The following is a 16,784-nucleotide window of genomic DNA, read 5'->3' as shown; positions in this document are numbered from 1 at the left end:
TTTTAAAAAGAACATGGAGGTTATGGAGTAACCCTAACTTCTTGATACATTACTAAAAAACAAACAAATAAATAAAACACTGTAGGCTATATTGTGTGTGTGTGTGTGTGTGTGTGTGTGTGTGTGTGTGTGTGTGTGTGTGTGTGTGTGTGTGTGTGTGTGTGTGTGTGTGTGTGTGTGTGTGTGTGTGTGTGTGTGTGTGTGTGTTTTCCCCCTGGGATTCATAATGATATGCGAAACAGCTAAGGAAGTCTTGAGTCCTGGTTAATGAATAAAACCGTTCCTCGTCCCCCTGCAGCTTCAGCATTAACCGTGTCTCAAACCTGCTGTGCTGCCTATCTAGACAGCATTCCGAGCCGGCTGCAAGCAAGCAACTCGCTAGGTTTGAGTCACGGTCATTTTCTGTTTTCAAACAGGGCTGAGCTCAGAATAGATCATTGAATAGTAGGCATGACTGAGGCCGATATTGCAGTGAAATTCAACCCGCCCGACTATAAGAAGCTCGCGCGGCTGTACTGTATGAATGGAGGATATCACCTCCAGATCCTGGCGGACGGGACAGTGGCTGGAGCTCGAGAGGAAAACGTCTACAGTGAGTAATGTCTGTGCCATGACTCTTTCACACAGCGGTATTATAATAGCGTTATATAACGTGTTTCTCTGCAGTAAACTGCAGTTTTATGGGTGCTAAATAAGAGCCGCAGTGTGTGCTGATACGCTATCAGATTACCAACTGAATGATAATAATAAAGTACAAAAAAGAATAATAAAGTTAGGCAACATATTCATAGTAGGCTATGTTTATTAATGCCTAATTAAGAATGATCATACTTACAGATAATTCCATTTAACATTAGCTTATAGACATGTTGTTATTGTGCTTTGTCCAGAAGATATATGAAGGAAAGGAAAATATATGTTTCCTTTTTTTAAAATAACAGAATTAACTTATAGCGATAGGTTAAATGGTCCTTAAATTGGTCATTTGATGTTTTTGAATGTTTTCTGTTTTCTTTAGTGTGTAGGCTAATATCTGTTCGTGCATACAAGATCTGCAAACTACAAGATCTAAATACAAAGATACTAGTCTCCCAAACATGGATTTATTCGATCTAAAAGTAACACTGATCCAGACCTGCCTAAAACGCCTCGATTGTTTGTAGAGGATGGAGGAAAACCTCTACAACACATGTTATTTCCTCAAACGTCCACGTCACAGTGTGACACACAAGTTCAGAGCCATATTGAGAGATATGGATATGGCTCTGAGGGAATAGTGTTGTCGTGGAGACGCTGTGTGTTTGAATGTGAATGCAACGTCGATTGCTTTGGCCTTGCAAAACGGATGGCATTAGGAATCAGACAGAGGTTAATATCTATTTATAAAACTCCCTGAGCAGTTACCCAAACGTTTGCTTGTGCACCGCGTTTTACAGAGGACAGCTTAATACAACTAAAGTCCTTTTAAGTGTAATTCTATAACGTTAGTCTTTGGTACAAAGACTATTACGTGCTGTAAAACATTCAGTCGTGCCTCCAATGTTGGTTCTGATCGATTGGCTTGAATCATCCGCATTTTCAGAATATGACTCGCATTGATACAGTAAAAACGTTATTATTAAGTGTGTTTACAAATGCTTTAATTATAAGTCTTGGAAGTTGAAGTGTTACATTTCTGACACACACTTGATGTGTTTTGCCAATCACAATTAATGACCAATCAGAGCACTCTGAGCTTTTCAGAAGGAGGGGCTTTGTAGAAATCGAATCAGCGTTTCAGAGAGACTGGGAATAGAGGAGCTGCAATAATATACAGTAGGGCATGTGAAAAATAATGTTTTTGAACATTAAAGCATGATAATACATTCTATTACAACCAATAAACAAAATAATGAACTTTAAAAATAGTATAATTGTACCCCTTTAAGTGTGCAATTATTTCCAGGGAAGTAGTTCCAGGCAGGTCTTTGACCACATTACAGTGATATCACTTAGCCAAATTATTTCAAGGGTTAGTTCACCCAAAGATGAAATTTCTGTCATTAATTACTCACCCTCATGTTGTTCCAAATTCGTAAGACATTCGTTCATCTTCAGAACACAAATTAAGATATATTAGATGAAATCCGTGAGCTTTCTGTCCGTCCATAGGGAGCAATTTACTTACCACTTTCAAGGCCAAGAAAGGTAGTAAAGACATCATTAAAATAGTCCATGTGACTCCAGTAGTTCAACCCAAATATTATGAAATGTCAAGAATACTTTTTGTGCGCAAAAAACAAAAAAAACCTTATTCATTAATTTCTTCTCCTCCATGACAGTCTCCTACACTGTTCCCGTAGTAAACACAGTGCAGCTTCCAGGTTCTGTCAGAACACCGGCTCAGTATTGGCCAACGCTGGTCACATGAGCACCACGATACATGCATGTGATGCTGACGCAGGAACGGGCAAATATTGGGCGTTCTGATGTAGAACCTGGAACCTGGATTCACTGCACTGTGTTTATTACGTGAACAGCATTTGATTTCATCAAAAATATCTTAAAGGATAATTCCGGTATTTAACACCTTGAGTCTATATTGTAGTTTGTTTTGGATGAACAAGAGTGGTGGACAAATTTTTTTTGACAATGGTTCCTCTCTCGAGTTTTTGACTATAATAGAATTGGCCATGGATCCATTTAACATTGGAGTCAATGGGCATGTCCGAAAATGTCATTAAAACAGCCAATAATGTTCGTTTACAAAACTGTTAAACTCACCGAGTGGTTAGTGGTGTTCGTTGATGATTATAAACAATATATCGTCGCAATATATGATTCCAATCCGTTTATTTTGCTATAGTGGAACTATTTTTTCAGACACTTCACAACCGTGTAACTTCCGCTCAATATTTGAATCTGAAGCGTTAGCACACTCCCGACCACTTGATGGCGATAACCGATGTTTATGTCTCGCGGGACACTCACGGTCACAGTCGAATTCAACTTCATATTGCACTGGTCAGTGGTCACGTCTTTCAATATTTTCAAGGTTTTGTTTGTTTATTTCGCTTACTCTCCCGGAGCACAGTTGCTCTGCTCGCTAGCCTTATGAGAAACGGAAGCGAGCAAAAAGACTACATCGACCAAATGTAAACAGCCCCCTTTCCGTTTCCGGTAGCGCATTTATATTAACGAGCACTCAGTCCTTCAACAGAATTCAATGGGATTTTACAAAATGACGAATAAAACACGACAGAAACTGTATTTCGCAACACTTTTTGTTTCTGGAACATCAACTAACATCACTAATCACTCGGTGAGTTGCACAGTTTTGAAAACTAATGTTAAAGGTTGTTTTAATGACATTTTCGGACATGCCCATTGACTCCAATGTTAAATGGGTCCATGGCCAATTCTATTATAGTCAAAAACTCGAGAGAGGAACCATTGTCAAAAAAAATGTTGTCCACCACTCTTGTTCATCCAAAACAAACTACAATATAGACTCAAGGTGTTAAATACCGGAATTATCCTTTAATTTGTGTTCCGAAGATGATCGGAGGTCTTACGGGTTTGGAACGACATGAGGGTGAGTGAATGATAACAGAAATTTCATTTTTGGGTAAACTATCCCTTGCAGTTGTTTCAAAGGTCTTTAAGGTCCTTTTTTCCCCTATTATCACTGTAAAGCTGCTTTGAAACAATATTGTTAAAAGCGCTATACAAATCAAAGTGGCTTGACTTGACTACAGCATAACAGGAAAAGAATCTAAACTCACAACGACACTGACCAACCAAATGAATATAGTAAACAATATGATAAAACTACTAATTATTTCCATGTTTTTTTACACAAAATTGAATTTTATCACGTTATATTACTTATTAATTCTAATTCCCTCATAACACAAAATAAAAAATATTATTGAACAAAAATATGGGAGTATGAGTGTGTCCTCTAAATGACAGGCACCAGAGGGATATACATACTGTATACTATAAATAATGCCACATTTCAGTGGTTCATGTATATTAAAAAGACATCTTTATTTTACATAATCTATGTACATAAACCTGTAATCTGACAATAAAAAATGGAGATTGCTACAAAACATGGTTCTAGTCTTGTTAATCATCTGACTTCATCCTCGAAAACATTCTGTTCCTTGTATCGTGGGATGCTGGTACAGTGTGTGGGACACTGTTCTGGAATCTGCCATTGTTCTGTATCGCTTTCAATAAACATCCCACATGTTTCTGTGTGTGTGGCTTTAAAGGCATACTGCGCATAAAAGCAACAAGTCCCGGAGTGGTGGTCATTGAAGGAACAGAGGCAGGACTGTACCTCTCTATGAATGAAGATGGCAAGCTGTACGCTTCAGTAAGTATAAAGAAACCTTTCTGACACAAAGAGATGCATCAGCATTTGCACGACTATTATGTGTGCTTTTCTGTCCCTGCAGTCATTAGTAACGGATGAAAGTTTTTTCTCGGAGAGGATGGAGGAAAACCACTACAACACATATCAGTCTCAAAAGCATGGTGAAAGCTGGTATGTCGGAATCAAAAAGAATGGAAAAATGAAACGTGGCCCAAGGACACACATTGGGCAGAAAGCTATTTTCTTTCTCCCACGACAGGTGGCCCAGGCAAAGGACTGAGGCCTGAAAGCTGATAACGTAATCACTGAGCATAACCATAATCCACTGTCAAGTCACAAGCTTACTAACTACACATAAACCGCTTCTAACTGGCAGAAAAGGCGCATTCACGCCATTTTAAGATTACCGTAATTATGAGATTTCCGTTTGTAAAAAGTGTTCGCTTCCTCCTAATTACAGCTTGTAAAATGAGAGTTTCCTGAGAGCTCCTACTTGTACCGTGACCGCTGTTGATAGTGTTGAAACCTGAAACCATTGACTGTAAAAGGTTGAAAGGCAGAGTTCCCAGTCCGATGATGTGAACAGCTCTCGAAGTAAAACGTCACGTGTTGTCCGCTCAAAATTACGGGAATTATGACATGGCGTGAAAGCAGCATAATAGGCTACAGATAGAAGTTTACTAAGTTTTAACATGTTCAAATTCACAAATATGCACTGACAAAAAAAAAAAAAACACATACAACTACTGTAATAGTAACTTATATTTTTATTTTTTATTTGTGAAGTGATGCCTTAGTTAGAACAATCTCAATTTTGCCATTTCATGTTGTTTTTTCGTATTCGTATATACTCGTGTCTGGTCGTATTTGTTATATTTTTTCTTTTTTTTTCGAACAACACAGTAATAGCACGGTTATAGTGCTGTGTCATGGACTTCTGGATCATGTTAAAACAATAAATCTTGGAATAAGTCATGGAAATATATATTTATTTATTTAGTTATAATAACTGTTGATTAATGAATGGTGAACTACTACAATTAGATACGACAATACTGTAAAAAAAAATTGCTGCCTTAAACATGGATTGTGCTTCAAATCTGAAGTCATTTCAACATAATTTGCATTAAACTGACTTTAAAAAAATGCAAAATCTTGTATGACTAATAAAAAGTTGCTTAACTTATTTTGATGAGTTAAAGCAATGTAAAATCATGTTGTCATATATTGATTTTTTTTACAGTGACACCTAACTTACACAGATTTATATTTAATTGATTTATTAGATTTATATATAAAATAGAATACATATGTAAAAGTCTGCCATTCATCTTCAACTGAGGATGTAAAAAGGATGACACTGTGGCAATGTTATTGTTTAAACAGTATGTGAGAAATAATGTTCAAAAGCCAATTAGATAAAAAAAAGAAAAAAAGAAATGAATACTTCTATTCAGCTAGGATGCATTCAATTGATCAAAGGAGACAGTAATAACATTTACAAAAGATATCTATATCAAATAAATGTTCTTTTGAACTCTCTATTCTTCAAAATAATCCTGAAAATTGTATATTTCCACAAAAATACAGTTTTTAAGATTGTTGTGTAGTAGCAATTTTAATCTTTTCTTTTGCTTCTGTGTTTTCTCAATGATAAAATATGAATGCCATGTGTTCTGTATTTTGAGCTTTATGTTGTAACATTGATACAGCTGTGTGTGTGACACTGAGAAGACCCCAGGCTAGGGAGGGGTTGAGGCAACCATGGGGGTTCCTTTGTTCCTGCCCTCTGGGGTGGGTGTTTAAAGAATGCTTTGACGAGAACATTATAAGACTCCAGAAAGAACACCTATCTGGGTCTCACTCTGCCTGCAAACTGTCTGAGAAGGCTGGGGTTTTCACCCCGGCCTGCAGCTGGCCTGTGTGGCTAGACTGGGAACTATTCTTGCAAGAATAAATGTATATTTTCTTTTAAATACAATTTGGATCTTGACGTCTCTTTTGCCTGGGAATGCTGCGTTTGTTAAATATTGTTTTTGCCACAACAGTTGTTAATCAATGTTTCAGCAAATCATAGAAAGATTTCTTAAGGATCATGTGACACTGTAGACTGGATTAATGATGCTGAAAATTCAGCTTTGCATCACACAAATAGATTATATTTTTTTTAAATATTAAAATAGAAAACTATGGAAGCTTGTTTCCACCAAGAAAAAAAAAGTAAATATTATATTTTTTAAATCTTTAATTCTCATTTTCCTTTGCAAGTTTATATCCAATAATTGTAAGAAAGACAGAATTGCAAGTTATAAACCCCCAATTACGAGAACATAAGCATAAGCATTGAAGCATAAGCTCAATTGCGAGAAAAAAAAAGTCATAATTGTGAGATAAAAAGTCGCAGCTACCTTTTTTTTTATTTCATGGCGGAAACAAGCTTCCATAGATAACAGTTCTTTTAAATTGTAATAATATTCCACAATATTACTGTTTTTTTTACTGTATTTTTGATCAAATAAATGCAGCCTTGTTGAGCACAAGAGATTTCTTTCTAAAACACTCAAAACTGGTGATGGTATAGTGTACATAACTGACAAATGCACCAAGTGATCTGCGTTGCCATAGATGTTACATTTATTAAAAGTTACTTGACAGGTGTAAAACATACAAATCACAAACAACATATCGTGAAGCACTATCTCATACTGAAGTCTTCAATGAAAACAAAGATCAATGAATCATCTACTGCTACATTTGGCATCATAAAACATTCTATTATTCACACCAGATCACTGATTGATTAAGCGCATTACACAATCAGGTGTGCTTGAATGCCGTTTATATCGAACTGCTATGAATCTAGGCTTAGCTTTTATTTAATGAGTATTTTGGTCCTTTTTTTGTGACAGTAATTTGAAACGGGCTTACATAATCTCGAATAAACTTTGCCCTAATATGCTCTTGGCTTTCCAAGGACCTGGCGGTTGCTCCGTGTTGTTCTGTTTACATCTTAAAAGTGCATCTTTATAACGTTTAATATCTCTCTTCTCGTATACTGTATATACATACTCTTTTTTTTCTAGCTCACAAAAAGAAAGTTTAGTTACTAGATTTACTCACAAAGTAAAATTACAACCCCCCCTCCCCCTCCCTGATTAAAAGAAAACTCCCACAGAAACAAACAGAGACTGGGAATTTGACAAAAGCAGATTCTCTGATGGCATGACGGCTAATTGGAACTTGAAATGCCAAATACATGCAAGTGTAAGCAAGTTCAAACTCCATAATGAATGCATACTGTACGTCTACACTTTAATTAAGCACTGATAAACGGTTGAATCCTTTAGTAAAAAAAAATGCCAATGTTATTAGTCGCATTGTGCAAACAACTGAGAAATGCAAGGGCGTCTGAAGCAAATGTTCTCTTCCTTGTCCTGAAGATTCAAAAAAAGCTTGTGGGCGGCTCTCTGACTTAGCCGTTTTGTTCATTTCGCAATTATCCTGAGATTTTTTTATCTATTCCCAAAAAAATCAGAAAGAGAAGATACTTCACCTTCATGTTAATATCATATCCACAATCATTTAGATCACAGAAAGGTTGTCTTTTAATTTGTTTCCCCCTAATGCAATGCTTACACATAAACCCATCTAAAAGCCAGTAAATAGTTTCTTAGGATTTACCTAATAGATAAAAAGAACGCGGGTTCGAGGAAGGGTGGACATGGAATGATCTGCCATGTTGCGAACTCTGGAGTAGTTAACAAATCCCCGGAAGAACAGCAGGAATCCTGGGTGCATTCAAAAGAACATATTAGTTGTAAGGATGTATTCAATCTTATATTCATTTATATTAGGGCTGCAACAAACGATTATTTTGATAATCGATTAATCTAACGATTATTGGACCGATTAATCGACTAATCGTCGATTATATTGACGACTAATCAGTAAGTTTGGAATGATTATTCAGCCTTTTCAATAAGTTAAAACATTGAGTTATACATATTATAATCTTAAAAAAAAAAAAAAAATCACTTCAGCTTTTGAAATGGTGTTTTAATGAACTTTAATGAACATCCAACTAAACAGGTCAACAAAAATAAATCAGCTGCATTGCAGACAAAAATATGTTTGAATGTAAATATCTCTTGGCAGCAGTATTAAGAGCTTTATTTCTAAAACCAAGTGTTCAGTTAGTTTAATGAAAAGCAGTAAGTAACTTGTGTCCTTTCTGCACTGGCTTTTTTGGATTTTCAAATAAGTGCTGAATTACAATGAAGGAAGGTCAGCATATCAACATGTTCACGTGACAAGCTTGCTCTTTTTTGTGAGCAAATGTTTCCTGCAGCTGAAGATCCGTTCTGCTGGAGTGGATGTTGCAGGAATGCAAAGGAAAGATCTTTTTTGCAAAGAAAAAACATTTTATTTTAACTCTCTTAGTGATTAAACTGTTGTTTAGTCATCATCTTTACTGGGTGTTTAGTTTGAAATCTAGAAGCAATTCACACTAAGGTAACAGTTTAATTTGTAAACATTAATGTATTTACTAACATGAACTAACTAATATGAGCAGCACATTTGTAACATTATTAATTTTTGTTAACATTTTTGTTCATGTTAGTTCATTGTGTTTATATTAATGTAATAGCTAACGTATTTACCTAATAGTGTTACAATAATAAAAACAGCCCTGACTCCTAAGCTCGATCAAGCTTTATTCTATGCAAAATAAATAATCACATTACTGTATTTATATTATAATTTTTAATATTATCACTTTTATTAATGGTAGTATTGCATTCTCTAATAAAGAGATTTACAACTATTTAGTTAGCTTCACCTGGAGATTGAACACTCACCGGCTCCTTTTGATCCGGGATGCTTTCTCTTAAGTGCTCCAACATATGTTGTGCTCCCGTGAAACGCAAGCTCAGCCTTGCATGTATTGCACATGACAGCATTTTTAGTTGGCAGTTTTGTGAAACTTTCCCACACCTTACTGGTCCGAACTCGTTTACACTCCGCTATAATTCGCCGTTTATTTACTGTCTATGTAATTCGCGCTGTTTTTTCTTCTACCGCAAAAGCATTTGTAACGGCTGCATTACACTCTAGCGCTACAGCGTCGTAGCGGTCAACATGCGATATTGCAGGCCCATACATTGGTCACGTGAGATCAAACGACTACTCGACAACAAAGATATTTGTCGACAATTTTTTATTGTCGACGTTGTCGACTATGTCGACTAATCGTTGCAGCCCTAATTTATATACACTAATGTGCAAATATACACTCACCAACAACGAGGAAAACCCACCACAGCCAGTACTGGCCATCGAAATATCCAGGGAAGTAGGTAGAAAACTGTTTAAACACAGAGAGAAAAGGTTGAGTACTCATTCACATTGCAATAAAAAAACCTAATACAACAAACAAACAGCTTTAAATATTAATCCACTGCCACGATTTATGATGATGGTAACACTTTAGTTTGTAGCACCTCTCTTCCCAGTCTGTCAGTAACACTCTGTGTAGTTCAGGGGTGGAAACTCAGTTCCTGGAGGGTGACAGGCTTACAGGCTTTAATGCTAGACGTCACATGAACAAACAGGAGCACTAGTCTGATCTGCTCGCATCTGCTCGTCTGAGAAAGTGTCAACAGCAGAACGAACTGACGCCGATATTTATGGATTTTAAAGATAAGCTGCTAACCTGGCTAGTTCTATTTACTGTTGGCATTATATTTGATATCTAAAAGTTATCTGGTTTAGATCTGAACTCTATGTGCTCTGATTGGTTGGTTGGACCAGTGTGTTGTGATTGGTCAACCACTTTGAGCGCGTTTCAGAAATGTCACAATTAAATTTGTATTCACTAACATTAACACGATATAAAATACATAATGAACACAATAAAAAAACATTGCTCATTGTTAGTAACTAACGTTAACAAATGAGACCTTCAGGGTTTCTGCAGGGTTTAGTCAGTCAAATTTAAGACTTTTTAAGACCTTTTTATGACCATTATGATTTAAATTTATGACCTACACGAATTACGAAAAATAACTTTTATATTAGTCGATATAGATAATTATTTCTTTCAAGTTTAAAGGCATATTTTTTGCTCCTAAGTGAAAGTTGTAGAGCGTTAATTGTGGTTAAACTACTCTTTATTGTCAGAACATATCATGACTTAGACACTTGCCAAACAGGGGAACATTTCACAAATCTAAGGTAGAACATTCAAACATTTGGCATTAGGTCCTTAACAAAATAAATATCTTTATTGGAAAACTAAGTTCTTAGTTTAGTCTGCTCTAGTGAGCTCGCGCTGCGCTGCCGTTTGGACTTTGAGCCGAGCGGATATAGTCCGTGTGGCGCGCGGTTCAAATTAGTTTCGTTCCGCTTTTGTCGCATTTAACATTATGCCGCCAGCGCATTTTCGGGGGGAAAAGGCAATGGTAGAACCAATGAATGAACGAGCATATGAATTTAAGACGTGGCTAAATGTAATTTATGACCTTGTACGGAAAATCCGGACGTTTTTATGACTTTTTATGGCCTAAAATTCTTATTATTAAATTTAAGAATTTTTTTATGACTCCGCGGAAACCCTGGACCTTATTGTGAAGTGTTACCATTGTGATGTATTCAATATGTAAGATTTATATGATATAGGCCCGGTTTCACAGACAGGGCTTAGATTCAGCCAGGAGGCCTTAGTTCAATTAGGACATTTAAGTAGCTTTTAGAAACATGTTTGGTTTAAAATATTACTGGTGTGCATCTTGTGGCAAAACAACGGCACTGACATAATTTAAGATTTGCCAGTTTAAGTTGCTTTTAGTTAAAACAGCTCAAACATGCATCTTAAGCCTTGTCTGTGAAACCGGCCAATAGTATCCTGTCATACCCTGACAATCAGGACCCATTTGACCAGGGACAGTCCAAACCCAGAGATGGCTCCATAGCGCCCGGCCGCAGACGTGGTCAGACAGAAGGACAGGAAGAAGCCAATCCAGTTGAAGAGGAATGCCACTGATGGGGCAAAGAAATGAACAGCTATTAATGCATCTGCAGCACTTCTGTGTCCAAAAGTCCAATTATTCATCCATTCCACACTATCAAAGTGTATCTCAGTCCTATTCAGACGGTAATTGTTTCTCATGAGGACGTCTGTAAATAATCAATGAGGTGCCATGGAGATTTAATTCATAGTCTGTGCTGTGTAACAGGGCTGACAAATTTTGAGTATAGTTTGGAGTGAGAATTATGGAAATGTATTGTGATTGTCGAAACATTTGGTAACTAAACAGAATTGTATTAAGTTTAGTGACAACATGTTGCAATGTTTACATGGTACAATAACTAGTAGGCTACTGTTTTTGTTATTGCTAGGGATGGGCAACGATTAATCGCATCCAAAATAAAAGTTTGTGTTTAAATAATATATGTATGTATGTGTACACTACAGTGTATAATTATTTAGTATTTATAAATACACACATATGCATATATATATGTAAGAACTATTTGCATGTATATATTTACACATAATTTATATTATATATAAATATAAATATTTTATGTATAAATGACACATTTTTCATAAATATATACATGCATGTGTGTGTATTTATATTATATACAAAATAATAATACACAGTACACATACATATAATATTTAAACACAAACTTCTATTTTGGATTCGATTAATCGTTGCCCATTCCTACTTGGAAACAGATTTCGATATTTCAATTCTTGTGATTTGATTCCAATCTTGATTCAATATCATTTAATTTAGATAAATATTAGGTACGGTAGATACATGATAATTTTTCTCAAGAAAATATAATGCGTTTTTTATAATAATAACAACGTTATAATATTTTAGTGATACAAGTAAAAATATATAGTGCACATATTTAGCAAAATACTCCTCTCTATAGCTATTTTTTCTAGCAAACTGATGTGCTATGGTCATTCAATGGCTTTCCTGAGGTAAATGTAACGTTATGTGGCATATTGTGCTCCAGCAGTTTTATTGACCTCTTTCCAGTTGAAAAACACTGATCGATATTATGCATGAGGCATATACATTTCGGTGAGTTGTACTGTATCTTTCAACATACCTATTCATGTTGTTTATTAACTATTAACTAGTAGTAAAGAGTAAGAGATGATCGGTTCGCGTGCCGCTTGAACTGAGGCGCTACAGTGATCTGTCACGTCACATTTACAAGCGCCAAAACTATTTTTAATTGTTTGAATTTTGTAATAAAATTGACAGAATCTGAGAATTTCTTTCATATCAAAAGTAACCTTCTCTGTCTTGTCTGTCGGTGCCAGTGTCCTCTTTGCTTGGCGATTTTTCTCTGCGTGTCAAAATGGCGAGAGAGTGTGTGAAAAGTGTCAATTGCGTGAGTCTCACTAATGCGTGAGAGTTGGCAGCCCTTTGTGTGGTTATACGCATTATGAATATCTATCTGCAATAGACTTCAGCAGATAAAAGACAAGGGAATTAGTAAACACACAAGTTACCATAGTTTAAAAACATGTAATACAACCAGAAGCTGTGCAATGTTGTGACGTCGTAAAAAACGGATTGATTTTTACTGTGAATGACGCCAGCATATGAAATGTTGACCGTTCTAAGATGGCGGACGCATCAACGTGTCTAGAGCGGTCTAATGTGCCATCTATACAAATCTACAGTGAGTATTGTGCACTCTTACTGAAAAATGTAAGCATGAATATCCCATCATTGCCAACCCGCAGTTGATCCGTATCGTCAAAGCTCTCCCTGGCAATGAAGTCCTCATCCTGTAGTAGATGTACAAGTAAAGAAGATGTGTCAAAAGAGTGTTTTTTTTACCTGTAATTACCCCTAAAATAATCACAAACCCTCACCCGGTCAGTGACTAGTGGAACAGTGGACTCTGCTTTGCTCCTCTCGGCCTCATCGTATGATGGGAGTGATGTGGCAACATTGTATGAGGGGGGTTTAGGGAACACGTCATCCTCTTTGTACTCAAAAAAAGCTACAAGAAACAAATGAATCAGACACAGAGTAGAAGGTTATGAATATCGACACAAGTTATTTCTGGCCCGTCAGGACAGGCAGTGGCTACATTTACACACTTCTGTTACCTGCGTTACTTGCTGCAATGCTGCTGTACGGTGGAGGTGCATCAGCGGCCGGTTGAAACACCTCCGCTGACTCCTCCTCATTATTCAACTACAGAACACATGACAAACAAGCTGTGATATTCGGAAAGGATATTTATATTATATCAACATTCATTTTAATATAATACGAATGTAGCAGTTTAATACCAAACATACAATCATATTAATAATGAAATAATATATATTATCCCCCCCAGCGCTACCAAATCAGATGCTGGCGCCACCATCTGTAGAACTGGGTGGCACTGGTGCTAGTGCTGTCAAATGTTAGTCTAGAGCCCTGGCGTTGGCTATATTCTCTTTATGTTGTTTCTACATTCATTTGGAGTTTATGCGAAAATATTACAATATAAAAATAAATAGATGTAAATATTTAAAATATGTATTTTTTTCAGATAGACAATGTATTATATATCATAATCTTTATATATATATAAAAAAAAATTGTTTAAAATTATATAAAAAGATTTTGATATATAATACATTGTCTATCTGAAAAAAATATACATATTTTATATATTTACATGGACATTTTTTCCACAAAGGTTATCTCACCAGCTGTAAGTTATACAAATATTTTCCTCTAGTTTTGTAGGCTAAGTTATGTTTTTGTAGTCCCGGTGTTGTTGAGTCTCTCATATTATATTATACCATTTAATATTATACGTAATAAATGTTATATTATACGAGTCATATAATATAATAGAAAAATAGGTAAAATATAAAAAATAATTATGTCACCAAATTATTTAGATTTAATAAATAGGGTCATCACCTAGGTCTTTTGTAAGTCATGAACTTTAACACTATTGTAACATGAAATTTAAATATAGCTGCTCGCCACAACACTTGATCAGAATGGCAACCTTAAAGATAGATAATTCGCGATAAAGTAAACTAAATTGTATGAATATTCTATCATTAATCATCTAAAACTCCTCGTTTTCCGGTTTGTTGTTTGTGTAACGTTAAACGAAGGCCGCTGAAGGAGCGGCTAACCAGCTAATTAGTCGAACTGGGATTACGATCTTTCTACGGAAAAGATTGCAATTCAGAGTCTAAGAAATTATCATCACAACCGATTCGACTCGATATACGTTCATAAAAACATCAACCTAAATTACAGAAGAAGACAAAAACTCGCTATAAAAACCAAACAAATGATCTTGGATCATGTATTACCTGCTGATATCCACTCCTCTGAGCTGTCATTCTTCTGCGTCGATCTGTTCACTATCAGTCATACAGTAGCAAAGATGACTAGTTTAACGTACCTTTTACTTAATATCACAATTTGACTGTTCCTTAATTTAAATATGTTCGTATGAATCCAGATAGACAGCACTAGGCTAATCTATAGCCCAAACAATGGCGACTGCTCATGCTCAGTCGAGTTTCGTGTCAGCCTCTCCTGTCTCCGTCTCAAAACCTGCTCTGCTGCCTACCTAGACAGCATTCAGTCATAGACGCGCTTCGAGCAGACTCAGCTCAGCTGCCTAAGTAGGCAGCTCACTATGTTTTGAACACAGTCCATGCCATGGGTGTATTTTTGTCAGTGCAAAGATTATTGTTATATAACCAATTAAAAGAGTTTCCAAAAGTGAGTTTGCCCTAAAGGTACACCTTTGAACTTTTATACGCTCTTGTCTTTAGAATGGCTAAAGGGAGACAATATCATTATAGAGAGCCTAAGTCCCTCCCCTTCCGGTCGACCACCATGGGACCTTATTTCGGAAAAATATTGTATGGTAGTCAATGGCGAGAGACAACAAATATTTTGATCTCGTTTGAATTGTGCCCTGAATTACACATATGATGTTTGTCAATTTAAAAGATACATTTTAAAGTCAAGAAAGTCGCAGTTTGATGTAAAACTGTTGAGGTATAAGACTGTGAAAATACGTAATTACAAAGACTACAAACCCAGAAGGCGCACATGCGACGTCATACCTTTTCTCTCAATGAATGAAGCTAACTTTACTGAAGCTAACGTCTGTCATTTTTTCTATAGTCTTACATTATAATCCTAACGTTACGCCGTCATGCCTGACTCGTGTTTTGAGCCAGAATACACACATACGAGCAACGGATCTTGTGACGTAGGCTACATAGTGCGAGACGAGAGATGTAGTTCATCGAGCGATTTTCACATACAACTAAACGTTACTCTTCTGTTTTATGACAAACTGCGACTTTCTTGACTTTCATATTTACCTTTTAAATTGACAAACATCATATGTGTAGTTCAGGGGACAGTTCAGACGGAATAAAAAGATAAGTTATCTCTCGCCATTGACTTCCATACATATTTTTTCCGAAATAAGGTCCCATGAGCCGGAAGCGGAGGGGCGGGACTTAGGCTCTCTATTCCTAAATGCAACACAGATTAATTGAGCCTGTCGTTGTCTGCCATAGTCAGTGCCAAACAGTAATAAATACCCTGTTTCTACAAGTGTAATCTTTTGTGTCCTCTAATATTTGTCTCTGGAGGGTGTATCGCACTGTTATTTTTTGCTCAGTAATTTTTTTTGCAATACAATATAAATACTAGCTGATAAAACTCATATGAAAATTTGAAATGTAACAATATGAAATGTAATAAGTACTAAAAATTACTAAAACTAATATAACTTTTTCAGGTAGGTCTAACAGTAGGTTTAAAGCTGCAGTCTGTAACTTTTTGGGGTTAAAAATTATCCAAAGTAGATTTTTGAGCAAGTACATAACCAGCCAGTGTTCAGAACTATCTGGTTCGATTCAAACCAGTAAGCTTGTAATAATGTTTTTAATTCCAGTGGTACTGGTGGATTTCCTCTGGAAATCAGGTAGCTAACTACACATTAAATGCAGTCACGCAATGCTGATGTTGTTAACATTAACAATTTGAGAACAAAGTATAATGGACTTTATGCATAGCTGGACTACTTCCTGAACTTTAGCCAGCTCTTTTGTTTCCTGTCTGCCATTATTGGACAAACTGATTAATCCAGGTGTGCCTGACCAACAACAATAATCAGACACACTTAGATTAATCAATTTGTCCAATAATGGCAGACAGGAAACAAAGGAGCTGGCTAAAGTTCAGGAAGTAGTGCAGCTGTGCATAAAGTCCATTTGCACGTTTTGACATGATTGTTAGATTTAATCAGCGTGATTTACTGCAATGCTTTTTTCCCTTTATTTGGTCAGAACAAAAGTGGATGTTACTTGTTCAGATTACATTTTCTG

The 16,784-nt window shown here is 36.1% G+C and overlaps 2 protein-coding genes across 2 annotated transcripts; one reads left to right on the top strand and one right to left on the bottom strand.

The window, feature by feature from the left end:
• The first annotated feature begins 250 nt into the window (after positions 1–250).
• fgf1a (fibroblast growth factor 1a) lies at positions 251–5,786 on the top strand. Its single transcript, XM_079630985.1, has 3 exons — positions 251–592; positions 4,263–4,366; positions 4,449–5,786. The coding sequence occupies exons 1-3, from the start codon at positions 451–453 to the stop codon at positions 4,644–4,646; spliced, it is 444 nt and encodes a 147-aa protein (XP_079487111.1). The 5' UTR covers positions 251–450; the 3' UTR covers positions 4,647–5,786.
• Positions 5,787–6,976: 1,190 nt separating this feature from the next.
• On the bottom strand, positions 6,977–15,266 carry ndfip1 (Nedd4 family interacting protein 1). Its single transcript, XM_079630984.1, has 8 exons — positions 14,739–15,266; positions 13,518–13,605; positions 13,278–13,408; positions 13,103–13,190; positions 11,280–11,404; positions 9,665–9,731; positions 8,048–8,154; positions 6,977–7,882 (listed from the first exon to the last, which is right to left on the bottom strand). The coding sequence occupies exons 1-7, from the start codon at positions 14,766–14,768 to the stop codon at positions 8,048–8,050; spliced, it is 636 nt and encodes a 211-aa protein (XP_079487110.1). The 5' UTR covers positions 14,769–15,266; the 3' UTR covers positions 6,977–7,882.
• Between the last annotated feature and the right edge of the window lie 1,518 nt (positions 15,267–16,784).

The sequence above is a fragment of the Phoxinus phoxinus genome (assembly GCF_949152265.1).
Source record: "Phoxinus phoxinus genome assembly, chromosome: 12".
NCBI lineage: Eukaryota > Metazoa > Chordata > Actinopteri > Cypriniformes > Leuciscidae > Phoxinus > Phoxinus phoxinus.
Note: the sequence above shows the minus strand (reverse complement) of the source record. Positions and strands in the feature narration are given on the sequence as shown.

Excerpts from the sequence above, each read along its gene's own strand:
- ndfip1 (XM_079630984.1), bottom strand. The coding sequence starts at position 14,768 with ATGACAGCTCAGAGGAGTGGATATCAGCAG. Across the intron at positions 9,732-11,279 it reads AATGGGTCCTGATTGTCAGG|TTTTCTACCTACTTCCCTGG; the intron begins GTATGACAGGAT and ends GTGTTTAAACAG. Across the intron at positions 8,155-9,664 it reads GTGGGTTTTCCTCGTTGTTG|GATTCCTGCTGTTCTTCCGG; the intron begins GTGAGTGTATAT and ends GAATGCACCCAG.
- fgf1a (XM_079630985.1), top strand. The coding sequence starts at position 451 with ATGACTGAGGCCGATATTGCAGTGAAATTCAACCCGCCCGACTATAAG. Across the intron at positions 593-4,262 it reads TCGAGAGGAAAACGTCTACA|GCATACTGCGCATAAAAGCA; the intron begins GTGAGTAATGTC and ends GTGGCTTTAAAG. Across the intron at positions 4,367-4,448 it reads ATGGCAAGCTGTACGCTTCA|TCATTAGTAACGGATGAAAG; the intron begins GTAAGTATAAAG and ends CTGTCCCTGCAG.